Source organism: Canis lupus, chromosome 17, assembly GCF_048164855.1.
Source record: "Canis lupus baileyi chromosome 17, mCanLup2.hap1, whole genome shotgun sequence".
In the NCBI taxonomy this organism is placed as follows: Eukaryota; Metazoa; Chordata; class Mammalia; order Carnivora; family Canidae; genus Canis; species Canis lupus.
The window spans coordinates 11,539,049-11,561,657 of record NC_132854.1 but is presented as its reverse complement, the minus strand read 5'-3'; the positions used below and the strand labels follow the sequence as shown (position 1 = coordinate 11,561,657).

The 22,609-nt window shown below is 42.9% G+C and overlaps 1 protein-coding gene and 1 long non-coding RNA gene across 11 annotated transcripts in view; one reads left to right on the top strand and one right to left on the bottom strand.

Annotated features, from left to right (window-relative positions):
- The window catches only part of LOC140607892 (uncharacterized), an 89,048-nt gene that overhangs the window by 25,669 nt on the left and 40,770 nt on the right, over positions 1-22,609 (bottom strand). The window contains exon 2 of the long non-coding RNA XR_012009811.1: positions 10,142-10,386. This is a non-coding gene — a long non-coding RNA (uncharacterized lncRNA). The remainder of the gene's footprint in view (positions 1-10,141; positions 10,387-22,609) is intronic.
- CLYBL (citramalyl-CoA lyase) overlaps positions 1-22,609 on the top strand; it is a 300,028-nt gene that overhangs the window by 250,815 nt on the left and 26,604 nt on the right. For 5 of the 10 annotated variants that reach the window (XM_072782500.1, XM_072782505.1, XM_072782509.1 and 2 more), the window contains one exon: positions 5,932-7,158. In XM_072782500.1, coding sequence (XP_072638601.1) covers positions 5,932-6,027 — 96 coding nt within the window. In that variant the 3' untranslated portion in view covers positions 6,028-7,158. Of the gene's footprint in view, positions 1-5,931; positions 7,159-11,808; positions 22,587-22,609 lie in introns of those variants that run through there. The other 5 variants (XM_072782502.1, XM_072782508.1, XR_012009810.1 and 2 more) reach the window with 3 other exon arrangements.

Genomic DNA, 22,609 nt, shown 5'->3' with positions numbered 1-22,609 from the left:
TAACCTGACCCCAACCCAGCATCACATTTCTTAAGGTAAATCACTGTGTCCCACTGGAGGCTCAGCAAGTGTTAGCCAACTGACCAGGGAGTATTACCAGACCAGGGAAAGATCAAGTGGCATAGAAGGATGTTTGAAAATGAGGGAGAGTAGATAGGTATGATGGATAGCATCTTCCCATATCACTCTCCCCTCAGCCACCCAACTCGAGGCCCACAAAAGAACTAAGTTTCTTGACTCCAAACTATGTTTTGAGTACTGGGTTCTGGGTATTCAAAGATATATGAGACATGACCCCTTCTTCAAGAGTCTTACAACTTGGTGAGAAAGACAGCAGAGTAAACAAATCATTACAATGAAGTGTGACAAGGGCTGTAATGGGAGGCTGTGTAGGGAAAGGAAGGATAGGAGCATCTGGCTGGCACAGTCAGTAAAGCATGTGACTCTTTTTTTTTTTTTTTTTTTTTTTTAAGTAAGCTCTACGCCCAATGTGGGACTTGACCTCACCAGCCTGAGACTAAGAGTTGCATGCTCTAATAACTGAGCCAGCCAGGCAACCCCAGGCATGGGACTCTGGATAGCAAGATTGTAAATTCGACCCTCATATTAGGCATAGAGTTTACTTAAAGGAGAAAAAAAGGAGAGATCAGCCCTACCAGGAAAGTCTAGAAACACTTTATAGACCTGACATCTTCTGACGGTTTAAAGGATGAGTTTATAGGACAGATAGGGAAAGATCCTCAGAGCAGAGAATAGAGCATATGGGAGAGGTACAGAAGAATGTAACTATGGGGGGGGGGTGTTGTATGGGTGTGTGGGTGTGTGTGTGTATAGTGGGTGGACCAGCAGGGGACAAGGCTGAGAGCAGAGACAGAGTCTGGTGTCCTCATGGGAAGCCTGGGATCCCTGCTAAGGAGATTGCATTGATTTTGTAAGTCCAAAGAGAGCCAAAGCCAGGTATAAGCAAATGGATGATCCTATCCAGTGCTTTAGAAAGATTGGGATGCCTGGGTGGCTCAGCGGTTGAGTGTCTGCCTTTGGCTCAGGGCATGATCCCAAGATCTGGGATCGAGTCCCATGTCGGGTTCCTTGCAGGAAGCCTGCTTCTGCCTCTGCCTATCTCTGTGTGTGTGTGTGTGTGTGTGTGTGTGTGTGTGTGTGTGTGTGTTGCTCATAAATAAATAAAATCTTTAGAAAGAAAGAAAGATAACAACATGATCCCAGTTAGGGAGGTGCAACATCCCAGTAAACATCCCAGCAGTCTCTCAGTGAGACATCCCCACTGAGCTGTGGGTGCCTGCCTGGCAACCAAACTAACATCGTTGGAAAAAAATGTCCTAACAACTCATGGGGCAACCAAGGGCTACCCTGGGGCCTCTCCAAGGACTCTCGAGGGTGATAGGGTGAAAAATGGGAAAGAAAGAAGAATGAAAGTGTCCATCAGAATACCTCAGTGGAGTAATCATCCTCCTCCTTTTTGGAGTAGGGAGGAGCAGATGATTTTCTAAGGAAGAACTAATCACAGACCATGCTGGGTCTGAGAGATTTGAGCAAATAGAGGGCACAACCTAGATCTTGAAGAGAAATTTCATAAAGGCCAACGCTGACAAAAGTTTTAGGAATTCACTGGGAACTGCTGTGAGGCAAATATTTCACTGGGCATTAGGCTTAGAGTCATACAGGAGGAGTGTCACCCTGAAAAAGAAGGACCATGACAGCTGTACTAATGTTATCATTTGTGCCAACAGAGCACCACCATCACTGGCATGCCAGAGAGAACTCCCCAAGTGCTCAAAGACATTATTTGAAAAATAAAGGAGGAGGGAAAGAATTAAACCCATTTGTGTTTCTAGTAAATTACTCTTTTAGTACTCTAGAGAAAAAAATTCTCAAGTATTAAGTGCCAAAAATGCAAAATATATTAATATTTCCTATAGATGATTCCTTTTGTCATCACCACCACTATCATCTGTACTTTTGCTACCAAACTGTAAGTCCAATTCACCCCTATGAAGAACTTTTGAGTCTGGCGAAATTCAGGTTATCTCAGTGCTTGTTTTACCAATGGGCAATAACTACATTGTTAGAGAAACTATAACCCAAGAGTAATTGTTTTCTTTGCTATACAGATAACATGTATGCTAAGAGGATATTGCCCTTCACTTCCAGGAATTTGAGACTCTAAACATGTATATAGTGAAATGTGCCAAAGTGATTGACCAATGATTTACTACAACAAATAACTCAATAGGTAACTCTGGAATAAAACCCCATTGCTCCGTGGCAGCTCTAGCCAGGAATGCATGATATGTACTAGGTACACAGTATCATATCCATGTGAACAGGGCAAACGATCCTGAGTAGACAAGGGCAGTCCTTTCAGACCCTCAGATCTCTCTGTGCTCATCACACTGGGCTTTTTTCTAATTCTTGTTGCATTTTATGGCACCTGCTTCTTTTCCAGCACATTGCTCCTGAGGGCAAGGATCAGGTCATATCCATATCAAAGGGAGCCTAACTATTTCTAACCAGAGGAGCTAACACACAGAACTTTTCCAACTTGAATATTGGCTTTAGAATCATGAGATGATTGCTGACAACCCTCCACCCCCAACCTTCTGCATCAGATCCTGTAGGATGGGACTGTATGTGCATTTTAACAAGCCACATCCCCTACCATCCCCCTTAGATGATTCTGATCTGGTTGAGAACATTTCTCAGTCTGTGAGCCTACAGTGTAAGCCTGGAGCACACTCTAGATCAGCTAGAGCTAGCTTTCATCCCAGTTCTGTACTCAGTAGCTACAGGGCAGACATATAGAAGTTTCTTAAGCCCAGCCCCCTCAGTTATAAAATGGGGATATATGTACAAATTAGATACACAATAAGAATGATGGCTGCCAGGGGCTTCTGGAGAGAGGATGTGGAGTAACTTGTTTCATGGGTACAGAGTTTCAGCTCTGCAGGATGAAAACTTTCTGGAGATCTTTTGTACAACAATGCAAATACACCTAACATTACTAAGATGTACATTTAAAAATGGTTAAGGTGCGGGATCCCTGGGTGGCGCAGCGGTTTGGCGCCTGCCTTTGGCCCAGGGCGTGATCCTGGAGACCCGGGATCGAATCCCACATTGGGCTCCCGGCATGGAGCCTGCTTCTCCCTCTGCCTGTGTCTCTGCCTCTCTCTCTCTCTCTCTGTGACTATCATAAATAAATAAAAATTTATTTAAAAAATGGTTAAGGTGATAAATTTTATGTGTTTTTGCCACAATTAAAGAGAATTTTTTAAAGAAAATTTTAATGGGGTTGCATAATAGCATCTACCTCACACTGTTGTTAAGAGCATTACATGAAATAAAGTATGTCAAGTATCCGGCGCAGTCCGTGATCTAGCAACTGCTCAAAAAATTACAGTTATTATTATTGTCATGGTTCTGGTTGTTAAGGTAGTTAACTATGAATAAGTTACTATTTAAAGGCATTTTAAACCAAATTATAGACTGAATCTTCAAGCTGATGGAGGTTCTCTATACTTTTTGAAATGGTAAGCCAGTTTTTCAGGAAAGCATTGGGCTGTAAAATGGAAATTTATTGGGACACCTGGGTGGCTCAGTGGTTGAGCTTCTGCCTTTGGCTCAGGGTGTGGTTCCGGTGTCCCCCTATTGAGTCTCATGTCGGGCTTCCCTCGAGGAGCGTGCTTCTCCCTCTGCCTATGTCTCTACCTCTCTTTCTGTGTCTCTCATGAATAAATAAATAAAATCTTTTTAAAAATGGAAACTTATTTCTAATCATTAATTAAGGACTGTTTCAATCTCTCCCCACAAATTCAAGTAACTTTTGACAAACTGCATTTTTCCAAATCCTGAGCAACAGACCCATTCACATTTCACATGTAGATCCTTATGTTTAAAAACCCAACCATATTACAGGTCAATATGTGAAAGCAGGAGGATTAGGCAGTTGAATTCCTAACACTAAGATCCTCAATTGCAGAGATGGAGACAAAAATGTTTAATTTTGTTTTTGCAGCTTAAGCTTAATGAAGGAGGCCAAGCAAAATCTGCTACTGTAAAAGAAAGAAATGATCTTTATGAAATATTTTGCATCTTTGATGTGCACATGGAACCCAAAGCAGATTTGGGAAACATGGCATAAACCCAAGGCCGTAATTTTGATTGTCTGTGCATCATTTTGATTTTGTGTGCATCTATTCTAATTTCTTCTCTCCAGCCTATTATTTAAACCTTAGCAGGACAGATGTGCTGTTTTACAGGGGCATAATCCACTTGGTGGGCGGATAACCAAGAGGCCTTTGGTCTTCATCATTTACTCCAATAAGAAAACTAGACTATTGCCTTGTAAAACAGCGTGAGTCCCACACCCTGATTTCACACGCTATGCTAACCCATGGAATATCCTTGGAACTTCTCTAACTGAATTCATAAAATTCATCATGGTCACAGAGATCACCAAAATTTGCTCTAGGCTGAATGAAATTAGGCAAAAGTCAATCTAGAGATATAAATAGTAAAAATGAGAGGGTTGGAAAATGAATTCAGGTATAGGATGTTAGGCCAGCACAGGTGCTCTTATGAATCAGATTGTAAGGCTGAGTACTACTGGTACTCTAATCCCAGTGGCTTTTAAATCTCTTAATTGAAAAATAAATTCCAAAGTCATTGCTAAGGATTCCCTGCCACTTTTAAAAATCTCCATTCTATGTGTAACTCTTGTAATTGTGGGAGGTAAGGGTTTTCAGAAAGACCAGGAGACCCATCCCAGAACTTTTGAGTGATGACAATATAGACTGTCAAGAGGTGATACTTGTGAAATCAGAAATGGACGGCAGTGTATGCAGATGGACCACCAGCAAGGATTATGATTGCTCCCACCCACTATTATCCTTGCCACGTGTTACGTGGAAGGAAGGAGAAATATGAAGAGCTGTGATTGTAAATGGCAAGAAGGAGTGATTAAAAGAATGTAAATAACCAGACATTAACTTCAGATTCTGGGCATACTGCCTTCTGTCCAATTAATTTTTCTTTTTCTGATGCAGTAAAGACATTACCTTGTTACCTTAATATAGGAGTCTCTGATCAAGGCTTGAGGTTCTGATACCCAAGTGTTAGCTCCAGCTCTAACTTTTCCTAGTCACGTGATCTTGGAAAAATCACAACTACTCTAGGACTCAGATTCCTCATCTAGAACAGAACTTGGATCACATGACACATTGAATTTGGTATTTGCAGAAATTGAAAAGAAAATATATCTGTAAAATGGTGATAAACCAGGAGATCTCAGAAATTCTTTCCAGACTCACCATTCAACAGACCTGTGACTTCTTTTTTATAGGCTCATGTCCCTTGTCATTCTAGTCCTCTTCTGCACTTCTGTATCACCAGAGGGATCCCTTTTTATTTTTATTTTTATTGAGTACAATCCTACCTTACATTTTCTCATCGCATGATAGTGTTACCCCTCAATTATGTTACAAGAAGGAAGCATTTGCCATTAACCTGATCATACAGCTATTTTTTCAAACAACAATCAGTTGGTTACCAGAGCATATTACTATTTTTAAAGTTCCGTGTAATATTTTGAAAGCTATATAAGGAAGTATTTGCATTTTCCTTCCATAGTTGTGTTCTGCTTGATTTCAAGAGTTAAATGAACAGTTTCAAATGCCTTGTGTATGATGCTTTTCCCCTCCATTAAAATGCTGGAGGGTTGGGGGTTTTTTTCCCCTTTTGAGGAGGAAAAAAGAAATCTTACCCCTGTAATTTACTTTGGTTTTTTCAAAAGTTGGGTAGGGAAGTCAATATAATTCAGGTAGAATCTAAAGTGTTTTTGTTGTACAAGTGTGCACAGAAAGGAAGCCTATAATTTCTGAACATTCTTTTAGGAAGTTTGTATTCTCTGTTTTCCAGGGAGCCTTTACTTTCCGAGGGAGTATGATCGACATGCCATTACTGAAGCAAGCCCAGAACATTGTTACGCTTGCCACATCCATCAAGGAAAAATGATCTGTTAAATGAAACTCTCATCAGGTGGGCTGAACATATACAGTGGGTTTCTTAAAGACAAACCATAATACTCAAGGCAACTTGTTAGTATGCCAGATCGGAACCTTTTTCCCATTTACAGTTCATGTTAATCCAATTTTTTTTATTATCTCACTGGCCAGTTATTCCTTTAAAAATGAACTTCCTTCTTTTTGATTCCAAGCTTATGATTTTACTGCTCATTAATGTGTTACAAATATGCACTTAATGATTTCACAGGGAGATAAAATAGTGAAGAGAGATGGGCTGAGGGGCTGTTAGGACTTTAATGAAACAGATCTTTCCCGAATATTTCTCCCTTCACATTTCTCACATTAGATGTTTCCCACATTGTTCTACTCCACACTATAAATAATTTTAAGGCCAATCTTAAAAAATGGTAGTTAAGTGAAGGGGTTGTGTTTATTTCACTAGAAATCTGATAAAACGAGAGATGACATAGAAAAAGTTATCATTTTTGTTCATACAGATGGCTTCTAAAAATAAATCTTCAAAACTGATTACTTTTAACCTCCACCTCCCAAAATGAAACATCCCTACATTTGAACTGCTAGGTGAGAACTCTGAAAGCCCTCATCCTGGGTGAAGGCTATGGGTCAACAGATACCAGCAATTAAAAAAAAAAAAAATGTGCAGAAACACAAGACCATCCATTCTCTCCCTTAATTTCCCCATTTAACTGTTTGCCATTGAGGCCACTTCCCCCCTGTAAATGTATGGCCAGGACAGGGCCCCCTCAGCAATAAACTTGTAGACTCTAAGAAGACACAATGCAGCAGAGCTGGTGCATATGGTCCCCTGCGAGATTTGCATCACATTAGAGATGCTGCTGCAGGTCATATGGGCGGTATGGTTAACGGGCTTAGTAAAGCTGTTTTGAAGAGGTTAACCCAGCTTGTAGTAAGGGTAAATAAACATAACAACCAGCCATTCTTCCCTATTCAGCATGTGCTCTTATACTGAAGGCTAAAGGGTATTGAAGCTGGGAAGGATCAACTTGTGTTTGCCAGAGGACGCCAATGAAATTTGAAACACCAACAATCAGAGATTTTGTTTCTGCTCCTCATTAAATCATGAGCTTTTGTGTTGAGACTCTGGATGACTGTTCTTTAAGAAATTAACAGAATGGGAAGTTTTAAACTCTACACCAACCTTTTCATGACCTACACAGCAGCAAAGCTGCTACTCTTAGACAAACACTGCAGGGAAGGCTGTTCTGTTTATTTAAATTTGTAAATAGAAAACAGTTGTTTTTTTATTTTCATTTTTCACCTCCTCCTATACCCTTGTTGTTTATTTCCTCCATGGCCTCTACTGTACAACCCATTCAGGGGTCCACTTTGTCCCTGCCTCTTCCAGTTCCTACAGGAAGCCTAGAGTTGGAAGTAGAGTTGAAGGTTATATACAAGGAAGGGCGCCATGGAACCCAAGCAGAGTGGGAGAAGCCCACACACCGTCCTGCAACACCCACGCATGCAGTGCACTGAAGAAAAGGGATGATTCATTTCTAACTGGCATCCGGAAGGAACTGAATCTAGGCAGGAAGAAAAGGGATGATTCATTTCTAACTGGCATCCGGAAGGAACTGGATCTAGGCAGGAAAGTTTTTTGCAGGGGGACACATTCTTGAAACACCAACTAATAATCCCAAACTTGGGATCTGAGGAGACTGGGATGGGACATGCTAAGCCGGGGTCCTAGGCTGCCTTGGGCAGTGGGTCTCCTTTCTTCTGTGCACCCCTCTCTTCAGTCCCTCATGAGAGCATTGTCACCCTTCACCTAGGTCATCCTGTGCTGCCACTGAGTTAGCTGGAAAGGAAGGTAGGTGCTCGCTCCATCCTCACAAGGAGCCACCAGCAGGAGGAGGATGACACCTTAGCCAAAGTGGGAGAAAACTGGCCTCCAGCCATTTGGGGCAGCAGTCAGCAGTTACAGCACCACCACCACCACCACTCTTGCAGCTATGCCAGTGTGGGCTGGCAGCCATGTGTGTACCAGGGTAGTTCAGGATCATAGACCTGGTTCGGACCCCTTTACTCAGAGCACAGAGACACAGGAGGACTCCGCAGAAGGCAGAAGGCAAAGGGAGGCCTCCTCTCATCCTGACCTGTCCCATACACACACCTCCTCCTCACCTGTAGAACTAACCCATGCAGGACCTGTCTTAAACAAAAAAAGAAAATGAAAGCCTTCCTTCATACTTCCCTACATCAGCCCCCACTTCAACCCAACTGCCCTTCCTATTCTTGTATGTTGGTGCAGATAACCAGTTGATTTGACAGGATGAAAGCCCAGACATTATACTCTCTACCCCAGTTACATAGGAAACCCCCTAACCCTACATGTGAACGTCCTCAGGCCAAGGGCCCACTGAGAGCTAAGCCCTCCCTCTGAGGGCACCTCAGATTCTGGGGTGAAGGCATTGGGACCTCAGGAAAAACAGACCCTCAGCACTGTCTCTGGGTGCTGAGAGCCTGGATGTGGCTAGGACTCCCCACCCCCATTACCAACAGACCCATGGGTTCCTAGATACCTTACAACGTGGGACTGACTGGTCACCACACCCTTTGATCTGACACCTAAATGTTGCATTTATCTTCTTTCTCACAACCCAGTGTTCCCAATTATGGTAATATCATGAGACGAAGACCCACTAGAGCCAAAAATGCGGACCAACATCGTACTCTGAGCAAAAAACCCTAAGGAGGGCCCCAGAAGAGGGTTTAAGTTAGAGTCAGAGATCCTGGGGAATTCCTCCAGCTAGCAATGGCCTACAAGAAGAGGAACTTGCAGCAATCTGATTAATTAAAAACCATACCTGTTTATATTTTGTGTAGCTCATCACAAGCTGCTTTGCCATATCACCCCCTTGTTATTAATTCTTGGGGGCTAAATTATGGGTAACACTATTAAAACATTATCAGAACTAATGAGAAACAATTACTTAGAAAATGAGCCAGGACAAGATTGAGTTGAGAACATCAGTGGTGATCACTGTAGATTAGTTTAATAAATCATCAGGTGCAGGGCAGGGCTGACTCTATGTATGCAAAGCCCTGTCACGGGAAAATGAAATTGAGATTTTTTTTGCATAATTTTTTCATTAATCTCAATAGGACCCGTGTGGTGTAGATTGTTTTATTCCCCTAATACCTTGCCTGAGGGGGGGTGCCCAATAATGTCTTCATTGTTTTACTGAGATCTTAATGACAATCTGTGACAACCTCATTTTAATGTATAGAGGATTATATCAATACAATCATGTTTTATTGAAATGGTGCAGGGGAAAGTCCAGCGGAGTCAGGCACTGTCTGTGAGCACAAGTTGGGAATTTCTCGGGCATCTGGGTGCAGTTCCCTTCAGATTTCCAAGTATTGAACCGCGGGCTGCCCTTAGGTCCTCTCCTCCAGGGACAGGCTGGGAAAAGCTTCCTCAAGACTTCACCACAGCCTCTTTGAATTTGAAAGTAGCTCGTAGCTTGCCATGTATTTCTGGGCACATGGAATAGACCATGTAGGTTGTTGGGTTTTGTTTTGTTTTGTTTTGTTTTGTTTCCTTTTCTAAAATATACCTGTTACGATCATTAACACATGAACCCCTAATAGTTCTGCCCGAGTTTGGGAAACTGACCTTACACTGGAGAGGTTATATTTTCTAAGGACGTCTTAAGAGGATAAAGAGGAGTACATGGCTTTTTAATTTGAAGGACATTCTGGTTTTAAGGTTTGCATTCATCTTGGAAGGCTAAATGTCCGTTTTGTTTTTTATTTGTACCTCTAGTCCTTGGAAGGCAATTGATGGTACAAAACAGGTTATAAGATTACCAGCAGGATCTCGTGCATATTAATGCGGGCGAGGGGCACCGAACCGGTGGGTCACTGAAGAGTTTGTGCCCCAGGCTCGGGGACACTGCATTGTAATTGAGGGGAAAGTGGAGGAAAGTCATTAGCAGAGCTCAGCATTTAAATGTTAAAACTTTAATCTTCCTTTCCGCGCTTTATTTTAAATCGGGGGCGGGGGCTAACCGAGCGAACAAAATGGCAAATAATTAACTTTAAAATACCTAACTTAGTACCTGAAAAGCTTGCGCCGTGGTACTGGGCAGCTCTTTGCTCTCCTGTGACGGGCGATTGTGGCTGTTGGTCGTGGTAGTTTGTTTACATTCCAGCAATTATTTGGCAGCATATTTCTTTCCGAATCGGTAAGAATTGCCAACGACATAAAGAAAGTGATGGGTGGGAAGGAACCAAAAGCGTCGTTAGCGCCTTTTGCGATGGTTTGCTGTCGATCCGACCCGGTTCCAGCTAAGCGGTCTGAAGCCTGCAGAATTTTTTTTATTTAAAAAAAAAAAAATGTTTACAAGTCTTGTAAAAGACGAGATGTCTCGCTCTCGCCCTTCCTTTTTTTTTTTTTTTTTTTTTGAATTTTGTTCGTAAGCAAACGGCTCGGCGTTGCCGGTTGCTGCTTCTTCCGACAGAAGGGCTCGGCGAGCCCGGGCCGCGCGCCCCGTCGGAAGGACGTGCGCCCCCGGGCCCGGCGCAAGGCCGCGTCCCCGCCGCTCCCCGAGGACGCAGGGCGGCCGGCGGCGCAAGGGGGCCCCGGGGCGCGGAGCTCGGCGGCCCCCGAGGCACCGCGCGCGCCGTCCCTACCCCGCGGGGGCGGCCGGGGCCGGGAGAGCCCGGTGGGCCGGGGCCGCGCACCCGTGGGCCCCCGGAGCCCGCGAGCCTGTCGCGCAGCCCGGCTGTAATGGTGGCAGATCAAAGGCTGCCCCGTGTCCCCGCGGAGCCCGGGACAATCCCGCGCCTTTGTGAGCTGTTGCTAGGAGCTCGGGAAACTAAGGGAAAGTGTCAGGAGCATGTTAATCAGACTCGTTACAGTGTAACAATAACGTCTCTCTCGGGTCTCCCAGGCCCCCAGCACCCCTGGCGCACCCTGCGCGCAGGCCCGACACCTGCGCGGGGCCCTCGCGCCCGCCCTGGGGACCCGCCGGCCCCTAGGTCCCTCCGGCACTGGCAGCGCGCAAGGCCCAGCCCTGGGGACCCTGCAAGCGCCCGGCGCGCCCCCTGGGCCCAGCTCGCCTTGACCAGAGCCCCGCGCGCGCCCTTCGGCTGCCGGGCTCAGATCTGGATCCCTGGCCGGAGGGACCTTCGGAGGAATCGGATCCCACCCCCCGCACTCAGTCACTGGACTGGATTTCCCACGATATTCAAACACCGTATTAGAATCAAGAGAAAAACGAGCATTCCATTTTAGATTGGTTTTTGGTTGAGATTCTTCAAAAGACTCAAAACCAACTTTGCCAATCTCCCTCTGAAATCCATAGAGGATAGATACTATGAGTGATAATCCCGAGTTTAAAAACAAAACTTTTCTGAAAGTAAAGATTCCTCTGCACTTTTTTGAGAGAATCCTTTCATTCATTCGTTTATTCATTCAACAAACATCTGTTGAGCCTGACCCGGTGCCAAACAGCTAGCTTGTATGAAAGTCATAGGACTGGTTCCGGATGCACTTTTCTTTCAAAATTAAAATGCTCTTGTGTGAAGTCAAAGGAAGAGCAAAGGCGTAAAATAATGTCAAATGCGGAAACAAAAAGTGCCATTGACTACAGTAGTGATAGTAACAAGAGAGGTGCGGATTAAGAATTTAAAACATTTGAAAAACTATACACCATATGCTTGGAAAACCAGCCACTTTTTTCATCTGTTTTATCTCCTTCTGCCCTCCTCTTTTGGTCTCTAGATGCTCGGCCAGGCTGCAGTCCTGAAGCTGGGAGTCCTGCCTGAAGTCTGAAGAGTGAAGTCAGTTTGTAAACAGCCAGTCAGACTTATCAGAACAAACACTCGATCTCGTCCCATTCTCCCCTTGACTTTACACAGGGAATTGGAAAGCCGTGCTCAGGTTTAGGATAGAATTTGACCAAATGGAGGTGCCGTCCTCCAGTATGGGCTCTTGTTCAGGAACCAAGGAAGTTCCTTTGGTTTAAATGCTGAACCCTAAGTCAAAGACCAAGCTTTCTATTTATCAGAAAGGATAGAAAACGCACCCTCGGATCACCTGTGCCTATCGACCAAGGGAGTCCTCGGTCCTTAGACTTCTCCACTGGTCAAAATCAATTTCTCACACTGTGTGTGCAACATGTAAACATCTAGAAAACTGGTCCCAGAGATTAGTCTAAGCCCTGGAAGGAATTTTTAAGATTCCCTTTATTACATGTTATAAGAGAGTTGATATACTGAAAACTCAAATCTTGTGAAAAACAAAGAGAGACCAAATACCAACTACATTTTGTGATGTTAAAACGTCTAGCTAAACGGAGATATTCAGTGACAAGAAACTGGATTTTTTGGTCTACACAATGCCAGATAGCTGGTCTGGCCGGGTTCTGCTTTGTTTTTAAACAATGCACAAATTGCCTTAGTTATTCAGACCAGAAAATAATCAAGAGAAAAATGAACATTCCATTTCAGATAGCCTTGTGGTGGAGAGTTTCTTCAGAAGACTATACATTCTAGGCTTGTGGCTTTTTTTTTTAATTGGCTCTTTTGAGGTCCATGGAAGGAAGAACATAAAAACTAACATGAATTTCTGGCTTAGATTCTCTGGGAAAACTGTCTTAATAACCTGAGCACCCAAACGAGGAAAGGAACACACCCGTTTCCTCCAGCGGATTTCCAGGGATTGGAATCATGCAGCAACTTCTGGGGAGCTCTGTGAGACCTCTCCCAATCTGGCTGGAGGGAGCTCCCATTGCTGGGAGCTCCACCAGCATTTCCACACTAGTGCCGCATCACCTCTGTCAAGGGGCCCTGGTCTTCAACTCGCTGCAGCTACTGACCCTCTTTTGCAAAGCCTGTGCATAAGCTGCAACCTCTTCCTCTCTGGCACACCCAACAAACTCCTAACCATTCTTCCAGACATTCCTTGAAGGTCAGTCTGTGAGATCTCCCCAGCTTCCCACAGACGACTTGCTGTCCCTCCCCCAGTCCTTCTATTGCACTGGATCAGATGGCTGCTGTAGTACTTGTTGTGTGTGTGTCCCCCACCCCCAAAGAAGAGTGTGGATGCCCTGAATACTGGACATTGCCATGCGTTCCTGCTCATCTCTCACCCCCAGCAAGAGTTTGCGACAAGTGCATTCATTCAAATTAGGAACAGTTTTTCCTCGATCAGACACTTAGGTTCTAATCCTGGTCATTTCTGATGACCAGATTGTGTTACATTTAGAGAGAATAAATGAGTATCAGTTTCTTCAGCTAGAATAATAATACCTAACTCAAAGAGTTGCTATGAGGAGGCAGTGGGCACCAAAATGCACCTCCGGGGTCCCCCTTCCACCGCTCCCACTCACTGGCTCGGCCAGCCAGGGACAGTGAGGTAAGCAGACAGCCTCCAGCTGTCAGCTCCTCCTCCTTCAGCATCTGCCTCAGATGCAGACAGCTGACCAGGGTCTCAACCTTCTCATGTCAGCCTGCATCCGGTGATGTGTAGATTTTACCACGATTTAAAAAAAGAATCTTTAAAAAAGAATGAATGTCAAATAAATAAAAAAAACCAAATGAATAAATATAGTACTTTTTGAAAAGTACTAACACCACGATTGGTGCACAGCAGGCATTCAGAAAGGCCAAATAATTTCCATCCCAGTGCTGAACCTGTGCTGTAGTCCAGGATGGGAAACACCCCCAGCAGCAAACTGGCTGGATAATGAATTTCTATTAAGTGAACCCCATTTTCTCATTTACTTTTATTGGCAGGTGAAGGATATGTTCTCACAGGAGAACATATTGGTGGGACCAATCCCAGGACATGCTGGGCATGGCAGCGCACTCCCAACAGCCACGCACATTCTAGGGGAGCTTTGTGGCTCTGTTGTTGTTGTTGTTGTTGTTGTTCAGAACTTCCTAGTCCCATTCCCAGACTATGGAAATTTCTCCCGCTATAGAGCTATTCTGACTACCAATTCATGTTTTCATTCTGTCCAACCACCCTGATTTTGGAAGCTCCCAAAGATTATACAGTACCGATTCCTGGCTGAAGGGGGCTCCATTCACATAGGAAAAAAAATGGAGTTGTGCAAATACTGGCCCTTCTAGCGGACTTGCTCAAGGTCACACAGCTGGCAAAACCAAGACTACGACTAATGTCTCAAAATTAAACCGTAAACCACATAGCTCCACACCCAAGAACTCCTCTCCTAAAACCAGATTTCTGGTTTTACATTAAGTTCCCCACTAAGGAAGCTCCAAATAAGTTTTTTGAAACAATGAGAAAAATAGCTGAAACCTCTTTTTCATTTTTTTTTAATGTGGGCTCCACACCCAACATGGGGCTTGAACTCACAACCCCAAGATCAAGAATCAACGGTTCACTGACTGAGCCAGCCAGTGGCCCCTGAATCATCTTTTTCAATAACTCCCTCCCTCAGACACAGGGCCTGACCCAGCAGAGATATTTGAGCTCATCACAACTGAAACAACTAGTCCTCAAACGCAGTCAGGAAGCTCCATCACCAGGCAAACGCCATCCTGATGGCCCCTGGCTCCTGTAGGCCTGGATCACCTCCTAGGTTAAATATTTCCCATGCCTGCCCACTGAGGTCTGGTCTGAATGGCTAGAGAATGTCTTGGGTGGTCTAAAGAAAGGAATACCAGTGGAGGGATGAAGGAGCAGTCTGAAGACCTCCAGGACAGAGCTATTTAAGCTCTCTGGGATTCCCCTTGGCTCCAGCCTCCCGGCTCCCTCCATGGCCTTCTTTCTCTGTCTCCTCTCTCATCCCTGTACCTACTGTTGGCCTGTGTCCACTCCCACTCCCCTCTTCCTTAGAGTCTCCCTTTCCTTCCTCCCCTTGCAATTCCAGATGCAAAACCAACAAATGTAGGAAAGAAAATGAAATGGGGTAAAAAAAAAATTTTTTTTTCCTAATTCTGTGTCCACATTTTGGAAGTAAATCTAACATCTTAAATTGTGTGCAGGAGGCTCCATAGTCCTTCATTTACTATGAACTTGGCACAGTAAGTTTATTAGCCCATCTTACTGCAGAGAACCCGAGTGCAGAGGACAGCTAATATTGTACTTTGGGAATCAAAGTAGAAATGCCAATGAGACTGCTAATTATTCAGTAAATTAAATATCGCTGCCAAAACTGCTATTCCTAATATCCTGCATTTGATCATGTTGTCTTAATGCAAAGGCAACATTCAGATTCTATTTATGCGATAAAGATGAGGATCCTGCAAATTGATTACTGGTTCTTTATGTTTTACTAGAAATTATTTGATATGCAGCCTGAAATTTATGTTACTTATAAGTAACAATGTTCAAGGATATAAAATTTGATTTCTGTCCTGTTCTTAACCGTATTCCTTTTGGGGCCAGAGCAGGGCGAGGGGGAGCATTACTAGACAGGTAGCAATAAGTGATTATTTACAAAAACAGATATTTTCAAATTATGATAAACATTCCATTTTACATAACTAAAGGTGTGACGCCCCCCCCAATCATTTTTTACAACTATGTTTTGTAAAAGCCTTTAAAAAAATCAATTAGCCTTTGTGTCGTCTAAGGAACTTTAAATTGCGGAATATATTTATGAGAATATTTAAGGTAAATATTTCCAAAGTAAGGAGCAAATGAATGGGCCATAAATTTGCATGCACTGCCTCTGAAAACGAGCACATTTTAAAATGGTTTGTTCAAACGGAGCCATTGGCCTTTTTCCTTCCTTCTCAGAGAGCATATGTGTTAGATTAGTACTCAGAAAAGAGCATGATTTCATAGCCTCCAGTGCTGCATTTATAAAAATTGTGATGATTTTAGGACTGCACCTCCATTTTTTGAATTTTCAAAACTTGTCCCTTTTTACTCTTTTATTTTCTTTCAACAAAGCAAAGACCGAAGAACCCTTTAAGAAATTTTATACATTCCCACAGAGTCCCAGTTTGTTGACCTTCAGGCCACGGAGTAAAACCTTCCTTTTAAGTCAACCATTCCCCATTGGGAAGCGCTCCAGCTTTTTCTTTTTATGAGGAATTTTAACTGCTGGACTTAATTTAATTATTGTATTTTGTACATACTCCCAGAAGCCCCAGGGCATGAGCTTTACTTTTTTTCAAAACTTTCAAATGAATCTTTAGAAATGCACATTTCTGATGGTAATATTACTTCTTTCACTTGTATTTCTAATCTAAATACCAAACTTGGATCTGTTTCCTGACTTATTCACAGAGAGTTTCAACCTCGCATCTCTGCCACAGATACACTTGTGAGTCCACAAGTAAGGATGTGGTTATTTGAGCCTTCAGTGTGGATGCCTGGGCTTTATAATAACAAAATAAAAATCATCCCCAGCTGAACTCATTTTAAAAAGTTGATGGTTCTGGGAACGAGTCTTCAATAAGAACAGTTCCTAGGTAGACGTTGCTTTGAAATCAGTAGCATGCTGGCCCCATGGCTGCAGTGTGCCATCATCTGTCCTTTTCGTGTCTATGAGATCCCCTCACGCATATCAACTGCTCCTCCCGATCCCAGCAGACGCTCATGTGCAAACACACACTCACGCATAGGGAGTTGTCATCCCAAGCTAACAGCAAAGATTCAATATCTTCATTTCTCCCATACCTTTGTCCACAAACATTTTATTGGGTCCCTTTTCTATTATCATTATTGGAGTTCAATTTGCCAACATATAGCATATCACCCAGTGCTCATCCCGTTAAGTGACCCCCTCAGTGCCCGTCACCCAGTCACCCCATCCCCCTGCCCACTTCCCCTTCCACTACCCCTTGTTCACTTCATTGGGTCCTTTTGATTTCCAAATCAAACACTTTGACCACATCTTGACCATCAAAGGGGAAAAATAATTTGGGGAGGGGGGTAATTCCCTTAAAACTCAGTTAGGAGTGTTGAAATGCAGGGCAAACATAAATTTTCAAAATTCATAAAATCTGACCAAAATACCTTAATGGGGTTGGAGTTGGGCTAGTTATGAAATAAATTTCATTTTAGGATTTCTGAGACCTCTGAATTTGGAAAGATGTTTTTAAGCAGAATGCTCTATGAAATGAACCTGATTTTCTGATTGATTTTGATTTAAATTTTAAATTAGAAAAATCACAGCATTTAGGTGCCATAGAAGGACTCTAGAGATCACCTAGGCCAATGGTTCTTAACTCTACACATTAGAATTACCTGGTGGGCATTTAATAAATACCAATGTCTGGGCCCCACTGAGACTCATTAAATCAGGCGCTGGTCTGACCTGTCATTTTTCAGATACAAACAAAAACAACCAAGCAAAACTCTGAAAGATTAAATATGCCTTTTACATTAGGGATCTGAGTCTAATTATGCTGTAACATACTTTGGGAACTCCTAGCCAGGCTAACCTTTAGAAGCAAACTTACTTACAAGTAAGTAACAAGTAAATTTCCATAATTCAGTTTAGGGTCACATTAATTATAAAATAGTTGATTGATTCTTCCCATGTGATGGTACTTTCTAATGTTTACACATTCACATCCCTGACTGATTCACAGAAAAGGTTAGTATAATCATAGTCTTAAAATGTCTCACACTTAATTTTTAAAATATGGCACATTTATATGGATGGTTACCCTCCTATACATTGTACTTAAAAGTTTGAACTCTTCAGTGGCAGCGTCATACTTCATGACTAATATTCTGTAGGGGTTTTTTTACATGCATTTAAAACGTTCAAGCAGAAAGCAGTATTTGTCCCAGTATCATCTGAAGATCTCAAAACACCTGAATTTTACATTGTACAGTTTTTATAGAAATGGAGTCAGGGATGTCAAACAACAACTCATCTTGAGTGAGTGAGTCCCCACATTCCCCCCCGAAGGCAGGAGTGAGCTCAGCCATCGGGGCTCTGAAGGCTCTGAAGGCTCTGAAGGCCCCGAGAGAACAAGAGAGGCCATGCTGAGCAAAAGAGCTCCTTATAGTAAGAAGCCTCAGCCTGGGACTCAGCAGACTTTTGAGCCATCTTTGTAAACAGTCACCCTTACTGGCCTCCCCCAAGAACATCATCTCCCTCACCTTTTACACTCCCCCAAATCTGCCTCCTTCTCCTCTTTTCCCATCAGAGACAGCAAGCTCACAGGTCACAAAGGCAAGGGGAGAGCCCAGTCTTTTTTGAGTTGAGGTCCTGGTTCTCTCAGGCAAGGACCTCCCGGGAGAGATCCAGGAGACTTTGATCTCAGTTATTTGCTTTGGGCTAAAAGACCTCTGGTTGGCCACTACTCTAGGATCCTAATAAGGCCAGGACCTGGGATCACAGATGCAAACTTTTTTTTTTTTTTTTTTTTTTTTTTAACCAAAGGGGACACTGAGGTGCAGTGATTCAAGGGATAGAGTTGCTAGGAGAGAGTAGGTTAACATGTGGCCGACTGAGATAGAACAGTTTATTGATTCGCTCCTCCAGAGGGGATTTATTGAGCTCCTATTATGTGCCTATGCTAAGTGATGGCACTGCGTTCATGACGGCTAAGAGGGCAATCCTAGAGATGGTCCTATGTCCTCTATGGTCCAGGAGTTTTGTCAGGAGTGAAAGCAGGATGGGCTGTTGAGACCTTTCTTATTCTGGTTTTCTCCATCCCCATTCCGTTCTAATTACTCTTTATTATCCCTTATAACAAATATGCAGATGCACTAAGAACCTAGCTCGAGGTCTGAAAAAAAAAAAAAGGAAGAAACTTACAAGTATCTTACAGGTAAATTCTCATGTAACCATAAAAACGAATGTTTATAAAAAGATTAAAAATTTTTCAGGGCAAGGAGAACTGCTGAAGGCAATATGTTTTTGCCTATCAAATTAATCATTTTATGAGTGGTAACCTCTGAGGCCGACACTCACATGGCTGGTGGCAGTGTGAGTCCAGTCCTCCTGGAAAGTTTTGGGCAGTGTATACCAATGGACTTGTCATCATCTTCTTGTACCTTTTAAACCTGGATCTGAGGATTTATCCTAAGGAAATTTTGTGATCCTAAATGTAGAAAAAGCCTCATTCACTAAGACTACTTGATTTACAATTATATCATTTAAATTACTGAGCTGTGGTTAAGTAAACCATGGAACATTTCTTGGATGGAATATTAGCAGCCCTGAAAGCTGGTGTTTCTGAAGAAAATAAGAAAATGCTCTTAATATAAAGCTAAGGTCAAAAACAAATACCAAGCTTCATATGCAGAGTCTGGAGATAGACTGCCGGGCTCTTCCGCTTATTATCTACTGCTGGTACTCACTTCTCTGTGCCTCGGTTTTATTATCTGTGAAAAGGGGTAATACTAGTAGCTATCTCATAGATTGATAGGAAACTTAGATGAGGTAAGACATATAAAGAACTGGGGCACCTGGGTAGCTCAGTGGTTGAGCATCTGCCTTTAGCTCAGGTTGTGATCCTGGGGTCCTGGGATCCAGTCCCACATCCGGCTCCCTCTGAGGAGCCTGCTTCTCCCTCTGCCTGTGTCTCTGCCTCTTTCTGTGTGTCTCTCATGGATAAATAAATAAAATGTTTAAAAAATAAAATATTAAAATATATCAAAATTTTATAAACCAAGTTGGGGCTAATTACAAATACAAATCTACTGAAACACTGCTTTTGATCATTATATGATCATACTGAGAAGACCCTGAAAAGAGAGGCCCTAGCAGGTTGTCTTCACATGATTGGAGACATGCTGCTGCCAGGACTCTAGGCAGGGACTCCTTCTGACTTGGCCACCATGGCCACTTCTCATCACAGGGAGGACAGGCTCAGCTGTGCTGGGCGGCGGAAGGCCACTCAAGATTTGCAAGAAAGTACACAAGTCCCAGTCCCCACTCTGGCACCGACTCCCAGTGAGGTCTTGGGATGACACTCTTCCTTCTCTATAAGGAAGGATCTCTGATGCAATTAGCAGCCTCCGAGAAAGAGAAAAGCAGTTTGAGGGAATTTTTGAGATACTGCCTCAGAGGTAGAAGAAGTGATTCTGAAAACTGTAATACTCCACTCCAGCTCTCCTTCCAGGGCAGAGAGCCCATCTGCTCTGTTTACACACCTGGACCTGGTGTGAAGGGCGGTTTAGAGGAGGTGGCTTCCTGACCATTTGTGGAATCATTCCTGCTTCCAAGCAGCACGCTATAGGCAGGCCTTCAAAGAAATACCAGAAGCCAAGTGTACTATCTGTCATCACTTACTAATGCTTGAAGCTTTTCATATAACAAAAGGGGAAGAAACAGCCCTACCTCGCATTGTGGGAGCCTGATAATTCTTCCATCAGCTCTACACCAAAAGGGCTTTCTCTTAACTGTAAGTATTAGATCCGATTAACATAGGCAACCAGTGCTTTTGGTAAGTAAAATTGGAAGAAAATAACTGTTCACAACTTTATTTCATCTCATGCTATAATAAGGAAGGAATTGATAAGTTGCAATGACAAGTAACTGCATTGTTTTTTTTTTTTTTCATTTTGGGGGGTTTTTTGGTGGCCTTTTTTTAGACAAATATGTCCCATTTAAAAAATGTCAACATCATTTTTCTACACATACTCTTGTGAGGTAGGAATTAATCCACAGAGACAGAAGGGTTATCTGTTTGTTCATTCCTGGCATCCAGCATGGTGCTTGCTGGCCCTTAATAAATTTCTGTTGAAACTAAAAGACAGCCTACAGAATGGGAGAAGATATTTGCAAATGACATATCAGATAAAGAGCTAGTATCCAAGATCTTTTTTTTTTTTAAGATTTTATTTATTTATTCATTAGAAACAGAGAGAGAGAAAGAGAGGCACAGACACAGGCAGAGGGACAAGCAGGCTCCATGCAGGGAGCCCAACATGGGACTTGATCCCGGGTATCCAGGATCACATGCTAGGATAAAGGCGGCGCTAAACTGCTGAGCCACCCAGGCTGTCCAGTATCCAAGATCTATAAAGAACTTATTAAACTCAACAGCAAAGAAACAAATAACCCAATCATGAAATGAGCAGAAGACATGAGCAGAAATTTCACCAAAGACATATACATGGCCAACAAGCACATGAGAAAATTCTCCACATCACTGGCCATCAGGGAAATACAAATCAAAACCACAATGAGATACCACCTCACACAAGTGAGAATGGTGAAAATTAATAAGGCAGGAAATAACAAATGTTGGAGAGGATGTGGAGAAAGGGGAACCCTCTTGCACTGTTGGTGGGAATGTGAACTGGTACAGCCACTCTGGAAAACTGTGTGGAGGTTCCTCAAAGAGTTCAAAATAGACCTGCCCTACGACCTAGCAATTGCATTGCTGGGTATTTATTTACCCCAGAGATACAGATGTGGTGAAAGACCGAGACACCTGCACCCCAGTGTTTATAGCAGCAATGTCCACAATAGCCAAATTGTGGAAGGAGCCTCGGTGTCCATCAAAAGATGAATGGATAAAGAAGATGTGGTCTGTATATACAATAGAATAAGCTTTGCACAGTGGCGGTATCGTAGCCAATGAGGTTTATCCAAGGTGCAATTTTTGCTACAATAGAATATTACTCAGTCATCAGAAAGGACGAATACCCCCATTTGCTTTGACGTGGATGGAACTGGAGGGTATTATGCTGAGTGAAGTAAGTCAATCGGAGAAGGACAATCATACGGTTTCACTCATACAGGGAATATAAAAAATAGTGAAAGGGATTATAGGGGAAAGGAGAGAAAATTAGTGGGAAAAATCAGAGAGGGTGACAAACCATGAGAGACTCCTAACTCTGGGAAACAAACAAGAGATAGTGGAAGGGGAGGTGGGCAGACGGATGGAGTGACTGGGTGACGGGCACTGAGGGGGGCACTTGACAGAATGAGCACTGGGTGTTACACTATATGTTGGCAAATCGAACTCCAACAAAAAAGATACACATATAAAAAATAATTTTTTGTTGAATGAATGAGGTAATAGATTAGTGAATCAAATGAAAGATGTTCTCCTCTCTATTGTGTTAGATGCCATGGATATAAAAATGTGTGTAACTCAGGGTCCCACTCTTAGCAGCTCACTCTGGTGGCAGAACCAGACCTACAAATGGAGAATGATTCAAATGCAGTGATAGATTCCTAAAATCATACCACTGATCATCAGTATTCATGGCTCCAAATAGGAGCTCCTCCTATTTCAGGTATACACAGCAAAACATAACCCCTTCCTTCACAGTCTGGTCCAGAAAGCAAGCATGAAGCATAAAAAGCCCAAAACCACATGGAAAGCAAAATGGAAATATGTACACTGCAGAGAGGCAGCATGCCGTGATTTCATCATACAGACAACTCTGACATCAGACTGCTTGAGTTCACAAAGCTGTGTGGCCTTGGACAAGATGCTTAACCTCTCTGGGCTTTAATCATTCCACTTGTAAAATGGGGATAATACTGAGACTTACCTTACAAGGTTGTTATGAGAAATACTTGGGTTAATACCTGTAAAATACTCAAGATAGTGCCAAGCTCATACTAAGTATTATGATAAATATATGTGAAAAAAATCTTTCCTGTATTCTTTGAATTTTA